Source organism: Tupaia chinensis, unplaced genomic scaffold, assembly GCF_000334495.1.
Source record: "Tupaia chinensis unplaced genomic scaffold, TupChi_1.0 Scaffold000086_1, whole genome shotgun sequence".
NCBI lineage: Eukaryota > Metazoa > Chordata > Mammalia > Scandentia > Tupaiidae > Tupaia > Tupaia belangeri.
Genome location: NW_006159548.1, coordinates 5,805,866 through 5,828,629, shown reverse-complemented (window position 1 = coordinate 5,828,629; position 22,764 = coordinate 5,805,866). Strand labels below are relative to the sequence as shown.

Below are 22,764 nucleotides of genomic sequence, written 5' to 3'. Positions count from 1 at the left end.
GAGGGGCAGGGGCCCTAGAAAAAAAAAAAAAAAAAAAAAAAAAACCTCACGTGACCCTTCCATGTGTAAAGATCAGGCAGTTATCCTAAGTATAAGTATATAAATGTGTGTAAGTATCTGAAATATACCTAAGCAGGCCTCTTATTGAGGCTCAGACTGAAACAGGTCTCCCATCTCCGCTGTGTAAGGGTGTCCTCTAATCCTGCATCTCCACCTCAGACTCTATGTTTGCCCGATTTAACTTTGAAACCAGTCTGGCTCAGGGTCAGCAGGTGGTGTGGTGGTTAAGGGCACTGAACTCCCACATGGCCAACTGCAGTTCGAGTCCCAGACTTGGCAGCTTGCTTTCTCACTTTCCCTCTTTCTCTCCCTCTCTGGTCAATTAAAATACATAAAGGAAGTTAAATAAAATAATTCTTGAAAGAAAAAGAAAGAAGAAAGAAAGAAAGAAAGAAAGAAAGAAAGAAAGAAAGAAAGAAAGAAAGAAAGAAAGAAAGAAAGAAAGAAAGAAAGGAAGGAAGGAAGGAAGGAAGAAAGAGAAAGAAAGAAAGAAAGAAAGAAAGAAAGAAAGAAAGAAAGAAAGAAAGAAAGAAAGAAAGAAAGAAAGAAAGAATCCAGTCTGGCTCTGAGCTTGGGTGCATTTCCACCATTAGTTCTATCCCTCCTTGTCTTTCGTGTCCAAGAACTCCCACCCAGCTTGTCTGCATTGCCTGCTAGGCCCCAAGGATGTGCGCAAAGGACCCTGAACAGTCATGACTTGTTATCAGCGATGACTTTGGCGCCAGGTGTCTGAGTTCCTGTTGCAGGGACAGGGCTGATTAGATGCAGGACTTCAAGCTGTAGGCCCTCCTGCTATAGGATCTGCTCTGCCATGCCTCTCCCCCCAATCCTGCTGCAGGTGACCTTCGAAGGGGAGGGGACGCCCTCTGGGGGGCAGCTGGAGCCAGCTTTGCAAGTGAAGGAAGGGAGAAACCAGAAGATGGAAAAGAGGGAAAACAGAAGATACTGGCAGGCCCCAGGGAAGTGGACTCCTGTTCTAGTCTCCACCTGAGAGCACGGCCATTGCTCTCCCCACCCACAGCTCTTTGTCCCTAGGTGGAGAAGGAAAGGAGAAAGACTTCCTAGAGAATGCAGTGTTTTAGTAACAGCTGGAATTTGCAAAGTGCATGCCCTGCACATAGACCCTTTCACTTAGGTCTCCCTGAAGCCAAACCCAAGGAAGGTGAGTTAAATAAAAGCAGGGAGACAGCATCTCCGACAGCAGCAGAAACCAAATAGGCAGAACATGAGGCAAACGCCACTTCCTAGCCCTGGGTTCTCGTCTGGGGAAAAGCATGCCCTTTCTTCCAGCGGCCAGTCCTGCCTTAGGAAGTATTCAGGTTTGGTCAGAGGTCTCCCATCAACAACTTGCTATAAAAGGCCTGGCAGGGTCTTCCCAAGTGCCCTCTCACTCACCTTTGGCATCCGGTAGCCCCTGCTGAGAATGAAATCCTTAAAAGCAGCTGTTCCATGAAGGTCTGCAAGTAACTCCTCCTAAAACAGGTCAGTGGTCAGAGGCTGGATTTCACACCTCTAATTAAACACATTCAGCTGCTATAAAGCACCTTTTAAAAACCACTTCCTTCCTTGAACATATGTGTAAAGGACGTGCATGAGTTGCTGAATATGAAGGCTCAGAAATGCCAACTTCCTCTCCTTCCCTGCCCTTTCACTTACCCTTGTGCTGAGTAAAAGCAACACTTTTTAGCAACTGGACAACTGATGACCTAGGATGTCTGGGACCTCCGATATATCCACGATGTATAGAACTTAACTCCGAAAGGAACGACAATCAAAACAGATTTGATCCAGCCCCTGCACCCCATCTTCTGAATATTCATGCATCCTTTCAGGGTTTTTGTTTTTTTTTTTACAGTCTTTTGACTTTATTTAAGATCAGATGTGTAAGCTTATATGACTGCAATTCAGCTCCTTAAGACCATTTCAACATTCTAAAATATGCTTTCCAAAATTCTGTAAGTCTTGGGAACCAGCAGTTAGCGTAATGGCTATGTCGCTGGACTCCCACGTAGTCGACCACGGTTCGCATCCCAGATCTGGTGGCTTAAAACTCACGCCAGGCGCGTGTGCGTGTGTGCCCAAGATCCCAAGAGGAGAATGGAGGAGAAGGGATTGCGGCGTGGCCGTCCCCTCTGGGGGGTGATTTCTCGCTTTCTGTCTCTATGTCTCTCTCTGTCTGTCTGGCGAGCGCACGCGCCCTATAGCAAAAATCTCTCCAAAAAAAAAAAAAATTTTTTAAGGTTTTAAAAAAATATTTAAAAAAAAAAAAAAAAAAAAACTTCAATAGCCTAGTGGTTAAACAAAATTTATCAAGTCAAAACGCTGAGTTCCCAGCAAGACAGGTGTCATTATGGTGACTGTCTCTTACCAGCACACCATGGGTTGCATCTTGCGAAGTGGGGTGCCCAGGTCTAATGGCAGTACCTAAAGAATGTAGGGTAAGTCACTTCTTGTTTTTTTCCAAAGTGTGAATTATAAGACTCACTGAGGAACATTTCCATGATCTTGAATCCTTCTATATCTAAACTGGCTGATGAAAAATTTTTACTGTTAGGATCAGGAGGTGGCATAATGGTTACATTGCTGGTCTCCCATGTAGTAGACCGCAGTTCGAGTCCCGGACCTGGTGGCTTAAAACTCACCCTAGGCACATGTGTGTGTATACCCAAAATCCCTAGAGGAGAATGGAGAAGGGACTGTGGCATGGTCATCCCCTCTGAGGGATCCCTAGAGATCTTGAGGAGATCCTTAGAGGAGAATGGAGGAAAAGGGATTACAACATGGCCAACCCATCAGGGGGTGATTTCTCACTTTCTATCTCTCTAGCGAGCGCACGTGCCCTATAGCAAAACTTGCTCTTAAAAAAAATTACTATAACTATTATGCCAACCATATTTTCAAAACTTTAAATGATACCACTTTTTCATTAGCTGATGGTAACCATTTTTGCAAACACTTTTATTAGCTTTGCCATTAAAATTAAATATGCTTTCAAAACATAGAAAAGATGTTGAATGTTGAAGTGGGGAGATTAATGTCTCTGTACTGACTGACATGCATGGCATTCCCTTTTGAAAAAGCAATGTAATACACTGTAAAGTTATATGTAGTCCAATGTAATATAAAGAAGATTATGATGATAATAAAAAAACCCTTAAAAAAATAAAAAAAAGAAAGTCATATTTTTCTATGGAAAAATGTGCCATGACTTTCCTGACACCCCAATAATAATGATAAATAAAATTAAATAAATAATTCATTAAAAAAATTAAATATGCTTTCCAAAATTCTTTACGTCTTTAAGAATATATATATATATATATTTTAAAAATACTTCAATAGCCTGGTGGTTAAGAAATTCAAATGACACTTGGCCAACCATGGTTCAAATCCTGGCATTGGTGGCTTGAAAAACATGCTCACTAAGTGTTTGTATATGCTCAAATTCCAACAGGATGAAGAAATAGAAGAGAAGGGATTGTGGTGTGAACACACCTCACTGGGACGTACTTTCTTTCTGTTAAATACATACATCCTCTGGCAGTTAAAAACAAAACAGAAAAACTTCCAGACATCTTAAATGTGTAACTATTTTCATTCTCAAATATTTAATTCATTGAGAAAGCTTTTTACTTCTCAAAAGGACAACTGGGATAGATTTTTAACAGATTAAATTCACATAAATTTAGGCTTCCACAAGCATACTATGTTCATAAATTTGTGCCATATCTCTGACCTGAAAATTAAAATTTATACCCAGTACTGGAAAAAATTAAAATAACTCTCCTTCCTGTTTTAGCTTTCCAACTTAAAGGAAGCAATTCATGAGTGATTACTGATGAATGATAAGCCAAAGTTATGTAGTATGTTTACTTTTTTTTTTTAAGAGTTTTTTTTTTGCTATAGGGCGCGTGCACTCGCCAGACAGACAGAGAGAGACATACAGACAAAAAGTGAGAAATCACCCCCCAGGGGGGATGGTCACGCCGCAATCCCTTCTCCTCCATTCTCCTCTCGGGATCCTGGGCACGCACGCACACGCGCCCAGCGTGAGTTTCAAGCCACCGGGTCCGGGACGCGAACCGCGGTCGACTATGTGGGAGTCCAGCGACATAGCCATTACGCTAACTGCTGGTTCCTATGTTTACTTTTTCAAAGTGTTCTCGCAATGTGGTAAATGTTCTGAGTCTGTCGAAAAAGAGTTCGCGGATATTCTCATTAGAATCCCGTGCCAGTGTAGTATCAATATTTCTCAGTTTTCAGGACTACAATGAGTTTCTTCTGTCCACGGGATGCTTGTACACACACACACACACACACACACACACACACACACACACGCTAAGCAGGCACAGAGACTAAGCAGGCACAGAGGTTTTTCCTACTCTGATTTGAGCCTATCCTTGCGGGGCATGTTTACTGCTTTGCAGTACCAAACAGTGCTTCAACCTTGTCCTTTCCTTTCAGATAGATCCTGCCACTCTGCTCAATGGCATGAAAGAAGTTTCTCAACTGCAACTTTGAATTCTTTGATAGTCATCCAGTGTTAATAGGACACACTTAGTTACCCAAAGAGAACCTCCATCAGATGAGCACTGAGGTGGTCCTTCCAGGTCACACCACCCTTTGAATGCTATCCATAGAATCGATTTTTCTAAGGAAGGAGGGAGAGCTGTGAGTGCTTGTCCCACCTTTAGAGACACTGCGTCTGCCATGAAGCCAGGAGGTTTCAAACCTTGCTTATTACACATTCCCTATAGCATGACGTGACTTTCTCATTGTTGAATCAATACGTAAATATAAGTCGTAAGACTTTCAGGAGTCTTGGAATCAGCAGATGGCGTAATGGTTACGTCTCTGGACTCCCATGTAGTTGACCGCTGTTGGAGTCTCAACAGGCATCTCAAATCTCACATCAGGCACATGTGCGTGCATGTCCAAGATCCCAGGAGAATGGAGAAGGGATTGCGGTGTGGCTATCCCCCAGGGGGGTGATTTCTTGCTTACCATCTCTCTGTCTCTTCCTGTCTTTCTGCCAAACACACATGCCCATAGCAAAAATCTCTCTTTAAAAAAAAGACTTTCAGGCATCTCTACGTGACTCCAGAGAGTCTGGCTTTCATATGAGGGCGGCAGGTGCATTGTGATCATTTTTAGCAGAGATGATCAAACCTCAGCATGTGTGTACTTACCTGTTTCTGCAGTTCCTTTTTAAAATCCTCATCTCGAGCATTATGAGAGACCTTGGGATCAACTAAAGGCTCGTCTGCTCTTTGCTTTTTCCACAACTTGGTGCTCAGATACCAAGCTCCATACCTCATCTTCACGTACTTTGGTTTATCAGGATTCTATAGAAAAGGACATAATTCAGTGTCATTAGTCTTTCGGTCTGTCCTTTTGATAAATCTAAGATTTAGCTTATGAAAGCAGTATTACTACTTTGGATTTACAATTGGCCTTTGCCAAAGTATGTTTTGAAGTTTCAGCATCCATTCATTTTACAAAGGAAATACGATGAATTCGTAATTGAGAAAATAATGTAGTGGTTAAAAGCACGGCCTTGTGGGGCCAGCAGGTGGCGTGGTGGTTAGGGGCACTGGATTCCCACATGGTCAACGGAGATTCGAGTCCCAGCAAACTGCCCCACCCCCCCCATTATGTCCCTCTTTGGTCAAATTTAAATAAATAAATAAATAAATAAATAAATAGTTAAATCATTCTTCAAAAAAAAAGAAAAAAGAAAGGAAGAAAAAGCAGGGCCTTTACACTTAGACAGACCTGGGTTCAACTCCAGCCTTCCCTCACTTAGTAGCTGTATGCCCATGAGCCAATCACTAACCTTCTTCACCTGTGAAAATGGACATAATGTAGTTTTCACCCCCTGCTATGGTTTGAATGATGGCTTTTCCTCCAAAGTTTCATGCTTTGGAATTTGTCTTAATGGTGATTGATTGGATGGCCTCTAGAAATTTGTGTGTTGGGACTTGATTGTATCTTGTTAAATAAAGTAAATGCGTAAAAGCGAAATGAATGTGAATGTGTAAAGTAAAAGTGTCCAAGAAAACCTTAATTCTTTAGGCAGCCACTGGAAGAGGAGAGAATATGTGCAAAATAGTTTGAAATCACTTAATAATCATGTATTTCACCCAAGGATAATGAATGAAACTTTGAACAATAATCAATCAGTCCAAACAGTAAGATGTTTAGACTTACTACAGGCCCAGAACCATTCTCAATCTCATAAATGATATCTTCAAACTGCTATCCAACAGTTCCTATTTATTTATTTATTTATAACTGTTTAAGGTTTTGTTATAGGGCACATGTGCTTACTGGAGAGAGACAGAGAAAAATGGAGAGAGAGAAAGTGAGAAATCACCTCCCAAGGGGGGTGGCTATACCACAGTCCCTTCTCCTCTATTCTCTTCTTGGGATCTTGGGCATGCACGCACACATGCCCAGTATGATTTTTACTTTTTATTTGTAGTTTTTTTTTTTGCCTTAGGGCATATGTGCTCACCAGAGAGAGAAAGAGACAGATACAGTGAGAGGGTAAGTGAGAAATCACCCCACAGATAGGATGGCCATGCTGCAATCCCTTCTCCTCCATTCTCCTCCCATGATCTTGGGCATGCACGTACACATGCCTGGTGTGATTTTGAAGCCATGGTCCAGGATTTGAACAGCAGTCAGTCATGTGGGAGTCCAGCGATGTGACCTCTATGCCATCTGCTGGTCCCCACCCAGTGTGATTTTTAAACCACTGGGTTTGGGGCTTGAACCATGGTCTGTCATGTAGGAGTCCAGTGCCATAACCACCATGCCACCTCCTGGACATATTCCAACTTCTTTACTTGAGGGGGAGAAAGAATAGGACCTGTCTTAGTCTGTAATCTCATTGCTAACAGATATACCTGAGACTCAGTGATTTATAAAGAAACAAAGGTCTATCTAACTCATAACACTGGTGGCTGGGAAGCCCAAAGGTCTAGGATGGGCATCAGGAAGACCTATGCAACCTGGGGCCACCCTCTTCCTTTTTTTAATTAAACTTGGTTTAATATATTATTACTGTGATTACTTTTTTTTTTTTTAATTTGCTATAGGGCATGTGCACTTACCAGAGAGGGAGAGAGAGGGAGAGGGAGAGGGAGAGGGAGAGAGACCAAGAAAGCAAGCCTCCAGGTCCAGACTGGAACCACAGCCAGCCATATGGGAGTCCAGCCCCTTAACCACCACACCACGGGCTGGCCCCTAATCGTCTTCCTTTAATAATAGCCTGATTTCACAAGAACTAACACCTTCTCATGAGAAGTAACTCACACAGTCTCTCACCAGACATTAATCCACCCGTGAAGCTGATGCCTCTGTGATCCAGTCACCACCCACTACGTCTGACCACCTCCCAACATTACTACAAATGCCAGAATATGAACCTTTCAGGGAAAAACCATTATCCAAACTAGAAGAGATCTCAGTCCTCTCCTTTTCCCGTTGCTCAGTAATGCATCAAGGATGTGAGAAGAACCTCTTGCTGGGTCATAGCTTGACATTAAGCTTCTCCAAGAAGTTGGACTGCATCCCAGAGCAAAGCTTATGAATCTTTACGGAAATACAAAAATACCCAGCACTCAGGAGTGAAAAATGTACAATATCTGGCATCTATTCAAAGGTCATCAGATTTATATGTATGGTCAGAATTTTCCCAAGAAATAATGGTCAACATTTGTCTAAATTGGGTAAAAACTAAGGCTACAGATCAACTTGGGGGTGGGGGGAAACGAACATACAGAAAAACAAGATAAGGATGACGTAAGATTTCTCATCAGAAACTATACAGCCAAGGAAGCAGAGGGGCCATATTTAGCATAATTGCTATGTCTCTGTACTCCCATGTAGTCGACTGCAGTTTGAGTCCGGGACCCGGTGGCTTAAACACATGCCAGGCACATGTGCGTGCGTGCCCAAGATCCTGAAAGGAGAATAGAGGAGAAGAGATGGCGGCATGGCCATGCCCAGGGCGGGGAAGGGGGTCGTTGATTTCTCGCTTTCTGTCTATCTCTTTGTCTTTCTGGCGAACGCGCATGACCTGTAGCAAAAACCTCTTCAAGAAAAAAAAAGGAAATCACTCCCTCAGGGGTGATGGCCAACCACAATTCCTTCTTCATTCTTCTCTCAGGATTTTAGGCATGCATGAACATGCACCCAGCATGATCTTCAAGCCTCTGGGTTCAGGACTCAAACTTTGGTCGGTCATGTGGGAGTCCAGTGCCTTAATCACCGTGCCACCTGCTTCACCCCCAAAATACCTCATTAAAATGAAAGAAGAGGAGTCAAAATACCTTTTTAAAATGAAGGAAGAGGCACAGTGGTTATATCACTGGATTCCCATGTGGCCGGCTGCGGTTTGAGTCCTGGACCTGGTGGCTTGAAAATTGGGTCAGGAGTATACATGTGCCCAAGATCCATAGAGGACAAGGGATCATGGCATGGCCCTCCCTCTTGGGAGAGATGATATCTCACTTTCCCTCTCACTATCTCTGCCTCTCTCCTGTAAGGCCACATGCCCTATGGCCAAAAACCTCTTAAAAATAAATAAATAAATGGAAGAAAGAATAAAATATTTTCAGATACACCAAAGCTGAAAGAACTCACCACTACAGATCCACAGTGGAAGAAATGTTCCTTCAGGGAGGAAAAACATATCAATGTGGAAATACAGTTTGAACTTTTGCATAGTGACTGTCTGTCTGCCTGTCAAAGGTTTCATTTTGGCAATAACCACCCTGTTTATGAAGTAGTGTGTGCACAATTATTTTTAAGTACAGGGAATTGAGCAATTTGATTCATCCCAGATCAGGACAAGCCGTGGGTTCAGGCCTCAGGTGTGATCAGCATAATCTGCCCGTCCAACATCATTTTGCATATTACCCCTTAGAAAGCTGGAAGGAGGCCCAGCTGTAGTGGCACAAGCAGTGGAGCATCACTGAGTGAGGCCGGGGCCACATGAGAGGCCTGGGTTCAGATCCTGGACCAATCTGAGTAGGCTGGACACAGTACCAGTAATCGTAGCTAATTGGACGGCTGGAGCAAAGGACTACAATGGGAAGTCCCTGTTAAAATACCTATTTTTCTTCTCTCTTTCTCATTAAAAACAGAGAGAGAGAGAAAAGAAAAGAAAGATGAGAGGAAGATGGAAACATTAAAGAGCTAAAATCAGGCCAGCTGGTGGCACAGTGATTAAGATGGCCGGATATCATATGAGTGGTTCAAGTCCTGGATCCAGTGGCTTGAGAAATGTGTCAGGCATGTGTGCATGCCCAAACTCCTGAGAGGAGGGAGAAATGGAAGAGAAGGGGTTAAGGCATGACCAGCCCCCCATGGGGAGGGGGGCTGTTTTCTCACGATCCCTCTCTCTCTCATTCTCCGTGTCTCCCTCCAGTGAGCACACATGCTGTCTGGCAAATTAAAAAAAAAAAAAAGTGCTGAAATCTGTGATGTGACATTTTTCATAAGCCTATGCGAAAGAGTCAAGAACAGAAAACTATGCTTTTTATTTCACATGTCACTGTGCTCAATTGTAAAGGAAAAAACAGTATGTACAAAAATATTGGAACTATACATTTTTTAAGAGGTTTTTGCTTAGGGCATGTGTGCATGCTGGAGACAGAGAGAGACAGAGACAGTGAGAGAGAAAGTGAGAAATCATTCCCCAGCAGGGGATGGCCACGTTGCAGTCCCATCTCCTCCATCCTCTCGGGATTTTGGGCACGCACGCACACACAACTGGCATGAGTTTCAAGCCACTGGGCCTGGGACTCGAACCTCAGTCAGCCATGTGGGAGTCCAGTACTTTAATTACTATGCCACCTGCTGGCCCCTCATTTACCAAATATTTATTAAACATGACAAACATTTAAGAATTCTACTTCAAACAGCCAGTGCTCCCTGCAGTATCAGAATTCAACACTAAAGGCTTTCATACAACTTAGTTTTCTTTGCTTTCAAGTCTGTTCTTCTGTAATTACCTGTGGTTTCTGGACTTTCCTCTCATGATCTAGTTTCTGGAAGAATGTCGGCCCTTGCAGGTCATTTAGCCCCACACTATGTCTCATCTCTGGAGGAACCTGGTTTAGCCTCGTCGCAGGGAGCACGTCACAGCTTGGCTTGCTGTGATAGTCAACGTCAAACTGTTGCAGGATGAAGTCCTCACCAATGTCCGCACTGCCCTGGAAGATGGTCACATTGCACAAGCTGAGGACAAATGGTGAAACACTTTCTGCTCTGTTCTTATCTGTTCTAACGTGTCCACCTCTACTCCTCCCAGCGATGGTGGTGAGAGTGAGGGGAGAGTGTTCTGTGAAAAAATATGGCTGACTAAAATGACCTCCAGCAGAGCAGGAAACAAGGCAGCTTCCCTTACAAGGGGCTGTGGGCAGAACAAATGCTGACCTGTCTAGGCATATCTGGAAAATCCACACGAGCTGGGACCATTCTTTGTATTTTATTTTATTTTGCTATAAGGCACGCGCGCTTGCCAGAAAGACAGAGAGAGACAGAAAGCGAGAAATCACCCCCAGGGGGATGGCCACGCCACAATCCCTTCTCCTCCATTCTCCTCTTGGGATCTTGGGCACGCATGCACACACATCTGGCATGAGTTTAAGCCACCAGGTCCGACTCAGACCATGGTCGACTACATGTGAGTCCAGTGACATAGCCATCGCACTAACTGCTGGTCCCACCATTCTCAAGTGTCTCTCATAGTGGTTAATCCAGATACAGGCCTGTGACCCAAGCAAGTTCAGTGACAGTGAGCCCTAGACTTTGCCCTGCTGGACCAGGGTAGCTCTTTTCTGCTTGGGTTGCTTGGTGGGACGTAAGCTTGAAACTTTTAGTGACAACTTTTGGCATCTCTTGGGGAAAGATGGCCTGTGAATAAGTCTAGAGAAGTAAGCAAAGAGAAGAGAAAGGGACAGCACTTAAAAACATTTCAGTGCCTAGATCCACCTGTGCCTGAAGCTCCTAATATCTCTGGACAATTCCCTTCTCTGCATTAGCCAGTCTTAATTATATTTCACTCATTGGCTAATGAAATAGTACTTACTAAATAATACTCAACCTGACCATACAAAAATGGGGGGAAGGGTGGAGGGAGAGGATGCAAGTACTAGAGGGTCTTTTTAAAATAATTATTTATTTAATTTTATTTATTATGATTATTATTTTAATTCGCTAGAGAGAGAGAGTTGAGCGGGAAAGTGAGAAAGTAAGTTGCCAGGTCCAGGACTCGAACCTTGATTTGCTATGTGGGAATCCAGTGCCTTAGCCTCCATGCCACCTGCTGGTTCTGGTAGAGGGTTTTAAATCAGAACATGCATCAGGAATCTAGACAACTATAGAGATTCAGAAACAGGGATCGGTAGCTGTCGTAAATAGTTACTGGAAGGTAGGCAGGAAAGACCTTGATAACTAGTCAGAAGTTTCATCATGTGAAAAAAACCGCCAATTTTGTGAAATTATAGTTAAATATAGCTGCCAAAGTACTTTTAGACAAATATAACTGAGAAAAATGAGTTGATTAAGGAGTGAAAGACAGAGAGAAAAGAAGATCCTGACACTGAAATGGAAAATAAAAATATGAAACAGCAGAAGTGATATGAGATATAAACATTTCTATTATAAACAGAGTGAATGATTCTTTTATGACTCGGACCATTTGACTTTGATTTTATTTAAATACTGTTTTAAAATATAAGCAGCTTAAGACAAAACAAAAATTGCCATAGGGTTCATGTTCTGGCCAGAGAAAGACAGAGTGAGATAGACGGGGAAAGGGAGAAAGGACCCGCATGGGGAATGTCCGCCCTACAACTGTCTCCTCCAGCCCTCCCTCCCCATAGGCTTTTGGGCAGCCTGGAGTGTTTATAGGCTGCCAGGTCCTAGACAAGACTTGAACCCTGCACGCTGTCATCTAGAATCCAGTTGCCTCAACCACTATGCCCTGAGCTGGTCTAATGAAAGCAGCCTTGGAGTTGATTATTTTTTAAGAATTATTTTTAAATTAATTAATTAACTTATTTATTATTTTAATTTGATCAGAGAGGGACAAAATGAGAGAGAGAGAAAGAGAGAGAGAGAGAGAGAAAGCAAGTCACCCGGTCCAGGACTCAAACCGCAATCAGCCATGTGGGAGTCCAGCGCTCTTAGCCACCACATCACCTGCTGGTCCCAGGAGTTGATTTTTAAAAGTAGGGTTGAGGGACCAGCAGATGGCATAATGGTTATGTCGCTGGACTTTCACATGGTTGATGAGGTTCAAGTCCTGGACCCAGTGGCTTTAAACTCACACTGGGCACATGTGCTTGTGTGGTGTGTGCCCAAAATCCCTAGAGGAGAATGGAGGAGAAAGGATTGCAGCATGGCCATCCCCCTGAGGGGTGATTTCTCTCTTTCTGTCTCTCTCTCTCTGTCTCTCTGGCAAGCACACACACCCTATAGCAAAAATTTCTTAAAAAAAAAAAAAAGGTAGGATTAGGGCCAGCAGATGGCATGGAGGTAAAGGCAGCTGGGTCTCACATGCCCTACAGCCTGGTTTGAGTCCCGACCCCTGTGACTTGAAAAACACACCATGTCCATGTGGATGCATATCCGAAATCCCAGAGGAGAATGGAAGAGAAAGGATTATACATGGCCATCCTCCTTGGGGGGTCATTTCTCATTTTCCCTCTCTTTCTCTTTTATTCTTCCCGCTCTTTCTTTCTCACTCTCTCTCCCCCCATAACACGTGCATGTACCCTATAACAAACTAACGAAATAAAAATTAAAAAGTAGATTTAATTAAAGCCGCTAACTTACAATAGTAGTGACCCAGCTGCAGAAGTCACTAACTCCCTTGCGTACATCTTCATGAAGAGGAGGACCATTTCCACGGAGCAAATCCATTTTATTTGACTTTTCTTTGTAACACCACTGGCGTGAGTGTGACACCGTCTTCTTGGGACTAAAGATAATGAGATAAGAATTACAATAGGGGGCACAAGGAACCCAAGTGGATTTCAAACAGTATCATGGGGGAAAGGCAATCCTAAGTGTTTGAGGCAATCAGGAAGATCAAAGATTTCTGACAATGTCTTGCATGTTCACATGAATTATATTTTAATTTTTCATGGATCACATTCCCATGATCCATATCATAAAGACAATGATAACCATGATTAGTTGTGATAATTAAAACAGATATAATAGAAGGTGATCTTTACAATGACTTGTGCCATTTATTGAGAGACGTATAATACCAGGTAAAAGTTCAGAAATCCTAGGCTTGAAGTCTACCAAAACCTCGGACAATCTGGGCAAGGAGGAGGCATCTTTGATTTCTCTCTCTCTCTAGAATCCAGCCTGCTAGTAAATTCATATATTTTTAACCTTGTTTCCCTCTCTGGATTGTCGCCAAAGTCTCCTTGCTAGTGTCTCTGCATCTTCTTGTATGGTTCCCCCAGCTTTCACCCCCCCCCCCACGAGCCCAACCCATTCTTTACACCATAGCCAAAGCAGGCATTTGGGACCATCAATCTGGCCGTATCAAATGCAGCTGGCCTCCATCCTTGATTGATTAAGCTTCATCTGTAGGTTCTTTTTAAAAACTGGGTATAATCCACATACTAAACTCACAAAATTTACTATTTCAGAAGTGTGCAATTCGGTGGATTTTGTATATTCACAATGCTATGTGGCCATCACCACTGTCTAACTCCAGAAAAATGCTCTTTACTCCAAAAGGAACACCATACCCGTTAATAGTCACTCCCCACTCCCCTCCGTCTCCCACCCCTGGGAACCACTAATCTACCTTCCTGTGTCCATGGATTTGCCTATTCTGGGTTTTTCATCCAAACAGAATCATCTAACAAGCAGTCTTCTGAGTCTGCTGCCTTTCACTTAGTATAATGTTTCTTAGGCTCATTCATGTTGTAGCGTGTACTTATACTTTATTTATTTATTTATTTTGGAGAGGGTTTTGCTGTAGGGCATGTGCTCTTGCCAGAAAGACAGACAGAGAGAGAGAGAGAGAAATCATCCCCTAGGGGCAATGGCCACACCACAATCCTTTCTCCTCCATCCTCTCGGGATCTTGGGCACACACTCACACGCACCTGGCATGAATTTAAGCTACCAGGTCTGGGATTAGAACTGTGGTCGACTACACAGGAGTCCAGCAACATAGCCATTATGCCAACCACTGGTCCCAGTTTATTCTTTGTCTGGCTGAATGATATTTCATTGTATGGATACACCACATTTGTTTACCCATTCAGCAGTTGATGAACATTTTAGTCGTTGCCACTTTTTAACTATTAGGGATAATGCGGGAATGCTGCTGTGGCCAGTTATACATAAAAGAACTAGCCCGCGGTTCATTGAGGGCAAAGAACACAAAGGTGTCCACAGGGCCACACTCACCTACGTTGTTGAACTCTCCAAAGGGATCCTCTAGAAAAACCAGTTTCCTTACACTCAGAACACTGCAGACACCGGATATGTGTTTTCCCCCATATCAACTAACTCTCCGGCACCAGGGGGGTGTCCTATCAGACAATATCCACGTGGAGTTAGGATCCGGTCCCTCAGTTCAAGGCTCAGTCCCACAGGACTGCACTGCTTCCACTTCGGATGTCAGTCACAAGTCTGGGGCTCCCACGCCATGTATTATGGAGAGCCATGTTTACACTAATGTTGGATAAATCACATCTATTCAAGAAAAACACTGTTCGGAGTGGGGACCAGGACGCCTCTCACTCCTTTTGCAGAATTTAGTTCCTCTTGCTTCTTTAACATTTTCCTGGAGAACCTTTGAAAAGGCAGTTCCCGGAATGTATCATCAGGCGATATCCATGACAAGGGGTTAATACTCACAGTCCCAGGTGGGCTTGGGTAGGACGCTTCTGTAAAAGCTTTGTGGGTTCCTGTGCTCCTTTCCTCGCGTCCTGACAATAAGCCCATGCGTCCTCCAGCTTCCTTGCAGGATCGAGCACTTCCAGCACCTGTAATAAGAGCTATAAACAGCAAAGAGCTTTAGAGGGAAAGAAAGGCGTGCTCAAAGGAGGGAGAGGGTATTTTAAAACGAAACCGACAGGCTCGCCCTTAACTTTTCTTCTTAGGTCCATCAATACCACTGCTTGGTGTCTGTGCCAAGTGCAGAGCTATGGCCAAACCTCCCATCGCCTGCTCAGTGTACACCTGCTCAAAGTCCCACCACCTCTAGGTGGGTATGACCCTGGGCCTATTCCAGTCCCCAAACGCCTTACTGAGTCAAGTCGTCTAAGGGATTTTTGTGTGCCCAGCACCTATTCTTCCACCTGTGAGTAACAGTATTTGAGTTTTCCTTTGGAAAAATCACCTCTCTCTCTCCTCTTAAGCCACCTCCTCTGAAGTGCCCTGACATCCTTGCTCCGCCAGCAGGCAAGGCCAATCAGAATCACAGGGAGTGGTTTGGGAATAGGCACAGGACCCCAAGGGACCCATGGGAACTAGGCTCTGGAATTTCACTGGGACCATGCAAAAACAAAGGTATTTTTTTCTGCTGAGGTTGCTAAGTGGGTAGAATTTAAATCTGGAGTTGCTGGTGGCTATTTTAGCACCAGAAAAATAGATCCTGCCTCAGAAAAAGCCACACACCTAGTTGAGTAAGTCAGACATGGAAATGAGAGCCATAAGCCCAAGCCATGCACTTGTGCCGCCTGAGATGTGGAAACGGTCTTTCATGACCTCGGACGCTCTGGCCTGCAGGGGGCAGTGAAGCAAAGCCCCAGGTAGAAAATAACCGCTCGGAAATTCTAGCTGTTCTTTCAACAGACTTCTCTGCCATGAATCTTTACTCGTTCGTTGAACTGTATTTCTTGTCTGCCCATAGGCCAGGTGTTTGAGCTACGCAGTGAAAGACACAGAAGAACACCCTGCCTTGTGAAGCTTTTACCTAGTAAGGAGCCCAGTGGTGACAGGTGCTATGATGGAAAATAAGCATTCGAAGGGAAGGAGAATGAGATGGGAGGCAGTTGCTACGACACAGAGGTCTCTCCAACAAGGAGACATTTGAGCAGAGAGCTGAAGGAGAGGGCATAAGGCAAGCAGCCGTCTGGATGGAGGCAGGTGTTCCACACACAAGAACAGAAACCTGAGTTGGACATGCTCGAGTGTTCCCAGAACAGCCAGGAGGCCAGGGTGGCTGGAGCGGAGTGAGTGAGAGCGGAGAAGCAGGCTGGGAAGCTGGAGAGGGAGTGGAAGAGGGGAGGAGTGAGAGCAGACATACAGCACCTTTCAGGGGATGGTGGGTAGGAGGTACTGCTACTTCCCTGCCAATATCCATTCTGCCTTTTCCCTTAAACCCAACGGTGCCTGGGTTTTGTTCAAGGCTGCAGTGCCCAACTAAAAACTCAATTTTCTAGCGTCCTCAGCAGCTAGATGTTTACTAAGAAAGCTGCTACTTGCCTAATCCAAAAATAGAGTCAGCTGGCATGTACCCTTTAGCCTTCTAGATGCCTGAAGGTGTGGAAGCCATTTAAGACACAAAGACATTGGGACTAGCAGGTAGTGTAGGGGTTGGTGTACTGGACTCCCATATGGCCAACCATGGTTCAAGTCCCAGACCTGGCAGCTTGCTTCCTCTCTCTCTCTCATGCATCTATAGCAAGTTCAAAAACAATAATAACAATGAATGAAATAAATAATTCTAAATTTAAAAAAAGGCACAAGACATATGCCAAGTATTATGGACTAAAGGTCAGAAGAAGCTGGACACCGTGACAAACAGCTGCTGCCCAACCCCACCCTTGACCACTGGATGGATTTTCCCTAGGACCTCTCAGGTTCTTGTACACATTCTCTCCACCTAGTACTAGTTAGCAAATACTTAACCTAGCTAGTAAGTACTTAAGGACCCCGCCTCACACCAAGTTAAAGTGACAGAAGTAAGACTCCGGTTTCCTCCCTCCAGAAAGTCACAAGTAGATTGGTAGAACCTCAACGTAAAAGTCAAATGTTTTCGTTTGTGGTAACTTTGGTGTTCTGTTTGTTTCTTTCTTGTGGTTTTGTTTTATCTTTTCTTTCTTTCTTTTTTTTCTTTGATAAGCAATAGAAATTTATTTCTCACATTTTTGGAGGCTGGGAAGTCCAAGATCAAGGTGCTGGCAAATGTGGGCAGATTCAGTGACTGGCGAGGGCCATTTTCTAGTTCATAAATGGTGCCTTCTTGCTGTTCTTCACATGGTGGAAGGGGCAGGCAGCTCTCTGGGCTTCTACTATAGGACACTAACCTCATTCACAAGGCTCCATCCTCATATCCTCATCACCTCCCAAAGGCCCCACCTCCTAATACCATCACTTTGGGGGTTAGTTTCCAACATGACTCATATGACCTTTGGAGAGATACAGCACCACCTTCTCCCAATTCCTGGAGGATTGCCCGTGTCTCCTCCAGCCCAAGCACAGACATGGCCCTCAACTGTTTTCTGGTTGGTCTCTCTGATGGCTTTGCTGTACCTTTGTAAGTTATAGGAAGCAAAGGGAACTGCATGTGTGTTGCTTGTGTGTTTCCTGGGAGCAGGAAAAGGAAGGCTGCCTGAGCCTCATGGAAGCTCTCACTGGGGGACCTGTCTCTTCCTTGTAAGTCTGTCAGCATCACAACCTAGAGAGAATGACCTTCAAGGCTCCAGCGAAGCCCATCCCACAAGCCCTAGGACAGATCACCTGCACAGGCATAGCTTCTTCCAAATTGGGGTAGAGAGCCAGGGGGTGCGGGGCCAGCTGGGCTTCCACATCCTCCACGAAGGCCTTGCGAGCCCTCTGGGCTGGCGAGAGCTTGGAGCACAGCGCCGCTCCCAGGGCCAGCTGCTTCTGCCCCCTCTCAGGGGCACGTCGTCGGGGCAGACAGACCTCCTCGGGGCCCCGCGTGATCAGACCTTCACACGGCGGGCAGCCTGTCCTGAAGTCGTCCAGCCCCTTCCTCACAAATACCCACCGCCGGCTGTTCAGGGACAGGGAGACCTTCAGCCTCTTCGTGGGCTTTGTGAAACACGTGAAGGGCGGGTTCTCCCGGTTCCCAGGAGACGGCGTGCTGGTCATGCGGACCACAGGACTGGGTGGGAGCGGGAGGCTGCTCGGAGGCTGGTCTCCACTGTTTGGGGAGGAGAAAGAAGAGGGAGTCTCAAGGAGGAGGCCGACTTAATCACGGTCCTAGCTCATGGCACATTGCCACTGGGCTGAGCCAGGACCCCTCCTGTTTTTGTTTGTTTGTTTGTTTTTGAGAGCTTTTTTGCTATAGGGCACATGCACCCTTGATAGAAAGAGAGAGACAGAGAGACAGAAAGCGAGAACTCATCCCCCCGGGGGATGGTCATGCCGCAACCCCTTCTCCTCCATTCTCTCAGGATCTTGGGCATGCAGGCACACACATGTGGTGTGAGTTTAAGTCACCGGGTTTGGGACTCAAACCATGGTCAACTACGTGGGAGTCCAGTAACATAGCCATTACGCTAACTGCTGTTCCCTGCTTATTATTTTTTAATTTGACCAGAAAGAGACAGAGAGAGAATGAGAAAGTGAGAAAAAAGTCACCAGGTCGGGGACTTGAACCACAGTTAGCCATGTGGGAGTCCAGCACCTTAACCACCAGGCCATCTGCTGGCCCCAGCACACATATATTCTTTTTGTGTGGTTTTTGTTTTTGTTTTTTTTTTGAGTAACTCATCAGAGAGACATAGGAGGAGGGATTGTGGCATGGCCATCTTCCCTGGGGGGTGATTTCTCACTTTCTGTCTCTCTCTGTCTCTCTGGTGAGCACACACACCCTATAGCAAAAATCTCTCTAATAAAAAAAAAAAGAAATAAAATAAAAGATTCTAGACTGATCCCTATTCTTTCCTAGCGAGTCCTGGAAATGCTTGCTTGCTGTGTGTACGCGCATGTGTGCGGTGTAAGAGCTGAACCAGCTGTACTGTGAAAATCTAGATGAAAAGATCCCGAAAGATGAGTTTACAAAATCTGCTCTCTGCATTTACCAAATCACTCTCTTTTTTTAGTAAGTCGCCCTCCACACTATTAAATATCTTCACAAAGCTTATTTTCAGCACATTTACAACAAACTCAAATATCTAAATACTTGGGACCAGCAGGTGGTGTGATGGTTAAGGTGCTGGACACTCCTACATGGCCAACCATGGTTCAAATCCTGGACCTGGTGGCTTGCTTTCTCACTTTCTCTCTTTCTCTGTCTCTCTCTGATCAAATTAAATGAATGAATAAATAAAGTTAAATAAATAATTCTAAAAAAAATCTAAATACTTCATAAAATCAAATCTGATAGCTGATATTTTTGTTTAAGCACAGTCATACAACTTAAAATGTACACAAATGTTTGTAACAGCTTTGTGTGTAATAGTCCCAAACTGGAACAACCTGAATGTCCTCCAATAGCTGACCAGATAAACTGTGGTACGTCCATACACGGAACTACTCAGCAACATAAACCAACAAACTATGCATACACACAACAACTTGAGTGGGCCACACGGACTTCATGAGGAGTGAAAAAGAACAGTCTGTTATATATCATTTTGGTCTATTTATCTTTTTTTTTAAGGAACAAAATTATAGAAAGGAGAACAGGTTAGTGATTGCCAAGGATAGGAGCGTAAGAAAAGGAGGGATGACAACAGAGTGACACAAGGTGGCTTCTTGGTGGTGATGAGAGGGTTTTGTATCGTGATGTATATGTATGACACAGTGTTATAAAACTACACACACTGGGGCCGGCAGGTGGCGTCATAGTTAAGGTCAATGGACTCCCACATGGTCAACCGCAGTTTGAGTCCCGGACCTGGTGGCTAGCTTTCTCACTTTCCCCCCTCTCTGGTCAAATAAATAAATAAAGTTAAATAAAATAATTTTTTTAAAAAAAGAACTACACACACACACACACACACACACACACACACATGAGTGCAGGTGAGAACTGCTGACATTTAAGTAAGGGCTAGATCTAGTTAACATATGGTGCCGAAGTCCGTTTCCTAGTTCGGCAAGGTACTATAATTATGTACCACGGTACCATTGGAAACAGCTGAGACTTCTGCACTGTTTTTGGAACTTTGGTGAGTCAACAGTTACCTCAAAACAAAGTGATTTTTTTAGAGGTTTTTGCTATAGGGTGCGTGCGCTCGCCAGAAAGACAGAGACAGAGAGACAGAAAGCGAGAAATCACCCCCCAGGACAGATGGCCACGCCACAATCCCTTCTCCTCCATTCTCCTCTCAGGATCTTGGGCACACACACACATGCCCTGCATGAGTTTAAGCCACCGGGTCTAGGATTCGAACCCAATCGACTACATGGGAGTCCAGTGGCATACTCACTACGCCAACTGCTGGTCCTAAAACAAAGTGATTTTAAATCTAGAGGATTTCCCCAAGGTTCCTAATTGCCAACATGTGTCCTGCTCACGCCATGTGCCACCGACAGGTTTGCATGTGTTATCTTGGTTAAACCTCCCAACAATCCTATAAAGCTATTTCCTTTTATTGGTTTTCTTTTATAGGTATGAAAAATCCCCGGAAGGAACAACTTGGGAATTGTCTCCCAAAGGAACAGCTCAGTTGCCCAAGATTATCAGGCAGTCAGGAGAACTGGCCTTCGGCTCAAACTTTTCTGATCCTAGACTTCGGAAACTTCCATCACTTGGTCTGCCTCCTGAAGGGTTGAATTTAAAAGGTCAGCAGTCGCCCCAGCACCTGGAGACAGCCCCCAAACACTGGCCAGGCAGGCTGGTGGCCAGAACGGCCAAAGACTCTGGTTGTGAAAGACGGTCTGCGTGGCATGCCGGGGTCCAGGCACCCCTGGGGCCGGGGTGAAACCCTTAGCTAACCCAGAGAAGGGTGGGTCTTAGGCAGGAGCGTCCTAGGCTAACAGCTTCCTCGCTGACTCTGCAGCCATCAGTTTCGCGTCTGAAATGCGGGTATTAATCTATGCATCATCTCTTGGGTCGTTATGAAGCTAAGAGAAGGGGACGTCCTGTACGACAAGGAGCATGGGGCACTGGCTAGTTTATGTTATAATGACATAGGTGCAGGGGACATTGAAGAGGAGAGAAAAGTACCCCCTCCTAGCCCTCCCCGCGCCCCCTGCCAGCCCCCAGCCCCAGCTAGACGGGATCCAGCGGTGCTCGCGCTGTCCCCGCAGCGCGCTTACCAGGGCCTGCAGTTCAAGCCTTCGGGCCCCGGGGCCAGCGTGCAGGGCGGGAACAGCTGCCTGTGGTCCTCCATGGTGCCCTCAGGTCCCCAGGGACTGCTCGGCCTGTGGCGGTGTGTGTCCTTGGGCTGCCTCGGTCGCTAGGAGACCTCATAGGCAGCGCTGTAGCGATTTGTCCCGGGGCGGGGCACCCAGGCTCACCCCTGCGCCGCCCAACCCCGCCCCGCCTTCGCTTACATCCCCGCCTGCCACCGCCCCGGCCAGGAGAAAGGGGAAGGAGAAGGATCGCCCTTGGGTCAAGCGTGATTTAATCTGTTGGGAGGCCGTGTTTATCTTCTTCCCACTGAAAGTTACCCTGAGTGGAAAATTTACCACTTCCTCTTTCACTCATAACCATTTGGAAAAAAGGTTTATTGAAGAAAAGAAAGGAAGAGAGAGGAGAGGAGAGAGAGAAAAAGCGCTAGCAAGAGACAGTGGGAAGGGAGGGAAAGAAATAGGTGGACTTAATGGTGGGAAACCTCTCAGCCCGGAAATGTTTTTCCTGCAGTCTGGGAACTCCCGGGGTCTCTCTGAAAGTCGAGGACAGTGTCCTTGTTATCTAGTGGCCAGCCGATCGCCACTGTCCCAGCTCTTGTGTTACTGCATTCTTTTGCCTCAGTCTCCTCCTGCGACCTGGGTAGGCTCATGTAACTACAGAGGGCATGAGGATGTGCTTTGGTCCGGCTCACTTCACCTGCTACTTCTAAGTATTCTTGATTTTTTTTTTTTTAGAGATTTTTTTAGTTAGGACATGTGTGCTTACCCCAGAGAGACAGAGAGAGTGAGAGGGAAGTGAGAAATCACCCCTCAGGGGGAACAGCCACACTGCAATCCCTTCTCCTCCATTTTCCGTCTGGGATCTTGGACGGGCACGCACGCACTCCCAGTGTGATTTTGGAGCCACTGGGTCTGAGACTTGAACTGTGGTTGGCCTGATGGGAGTCTAGCAACATAATCCCTGTGTCATCTATTGGTCCTGAGTATTCCTGATTTAAATGCAACACTGCTTCCAGAGGAAATAGCAGGGAATCAATCTCCTGTTCCAAAATTATTGCAACAGTTCAATTGTGCCTATTATGGTGAGATAATTGTCGTAGGCATTTAGTTAAGGCTCTTCTAATTTTATTTTTCTTTTAAAAGAATTATTTATTTTATTTTATTGATTCTTTCATTCATTTTGAATTTGACCAGAGAGAGCTAGAGAGAGAGAAAGAGGGAAAGTGAAAAAGCAAGCCACCAGGTCTGAAACTCAAACCACGGTTAGCCATGTGGGAGTGGCCAGTGCCTTAACCACCCTGCCACCTGCTCTCCCCAGGATCTTCTCATTTTCAAATTCTCTGGAAATAAATTAACTTCACCTTTTAGGATCTACTAAGCATCCGGGTAGTATCCAGGGTCCCCTGGCTGGAACTAATCTTCACATCC

The 22,764-nt window shown here is 45.1% G+C and overlaps 1 protein-coding gene across 3 annotated transcripts in view; it reads right to left on the bottom strand.

Moving 5' to 3' along the window:
- The window catches only part of FAM47E (family with sequence similarity 47 member E), a 34,460-nt gene extending 12,994 nt beyond the window's left edge, over window positions 1-21,466 (bottom strand). For 2 of the 3 annotated variants that reach the window (XM_027769744.1, XM_006142963.2), the window contains exons 1-7: window positions 21,301-21,466; window positions 17,806-18,232; window positions 14,977-15,116; window positions 12,919-13,063; window positions 10,089-10,289; window positions 5,253-5,408; window positions 1,456-1,533 (exon numbers count right to left, since the gene is read on the bottom strand). In XM_027769744.1, the coding sequence (XP_027625545.1) occupies window positions 1,456-1,533; window positions 5,253-5,408; window positions 10,089-10,289; window positions 12,919-13,063; window positions 14,977-15,116; window positions 17,806-18,232; window positions 21,301-21,374 (1,221 nt within the window). In that variant the 5' untranslated portion in view covers window positions 21,375-21,466. The remainder of the gene's footprint in view (window positions 1-1,455; window positions 1,534-5,252; window positions 5,409-10,088; window positions 10,290-12,918; window positions 13,064-14,976; window positions 15,117-17,805; window positions 18,233-21,300) is intronic. The other variant, XM_027769745.1, reaches the window with a different exon arrangement.
- Window positions 21,467-22,764: the final 1,298 nt, after the last annotated feature.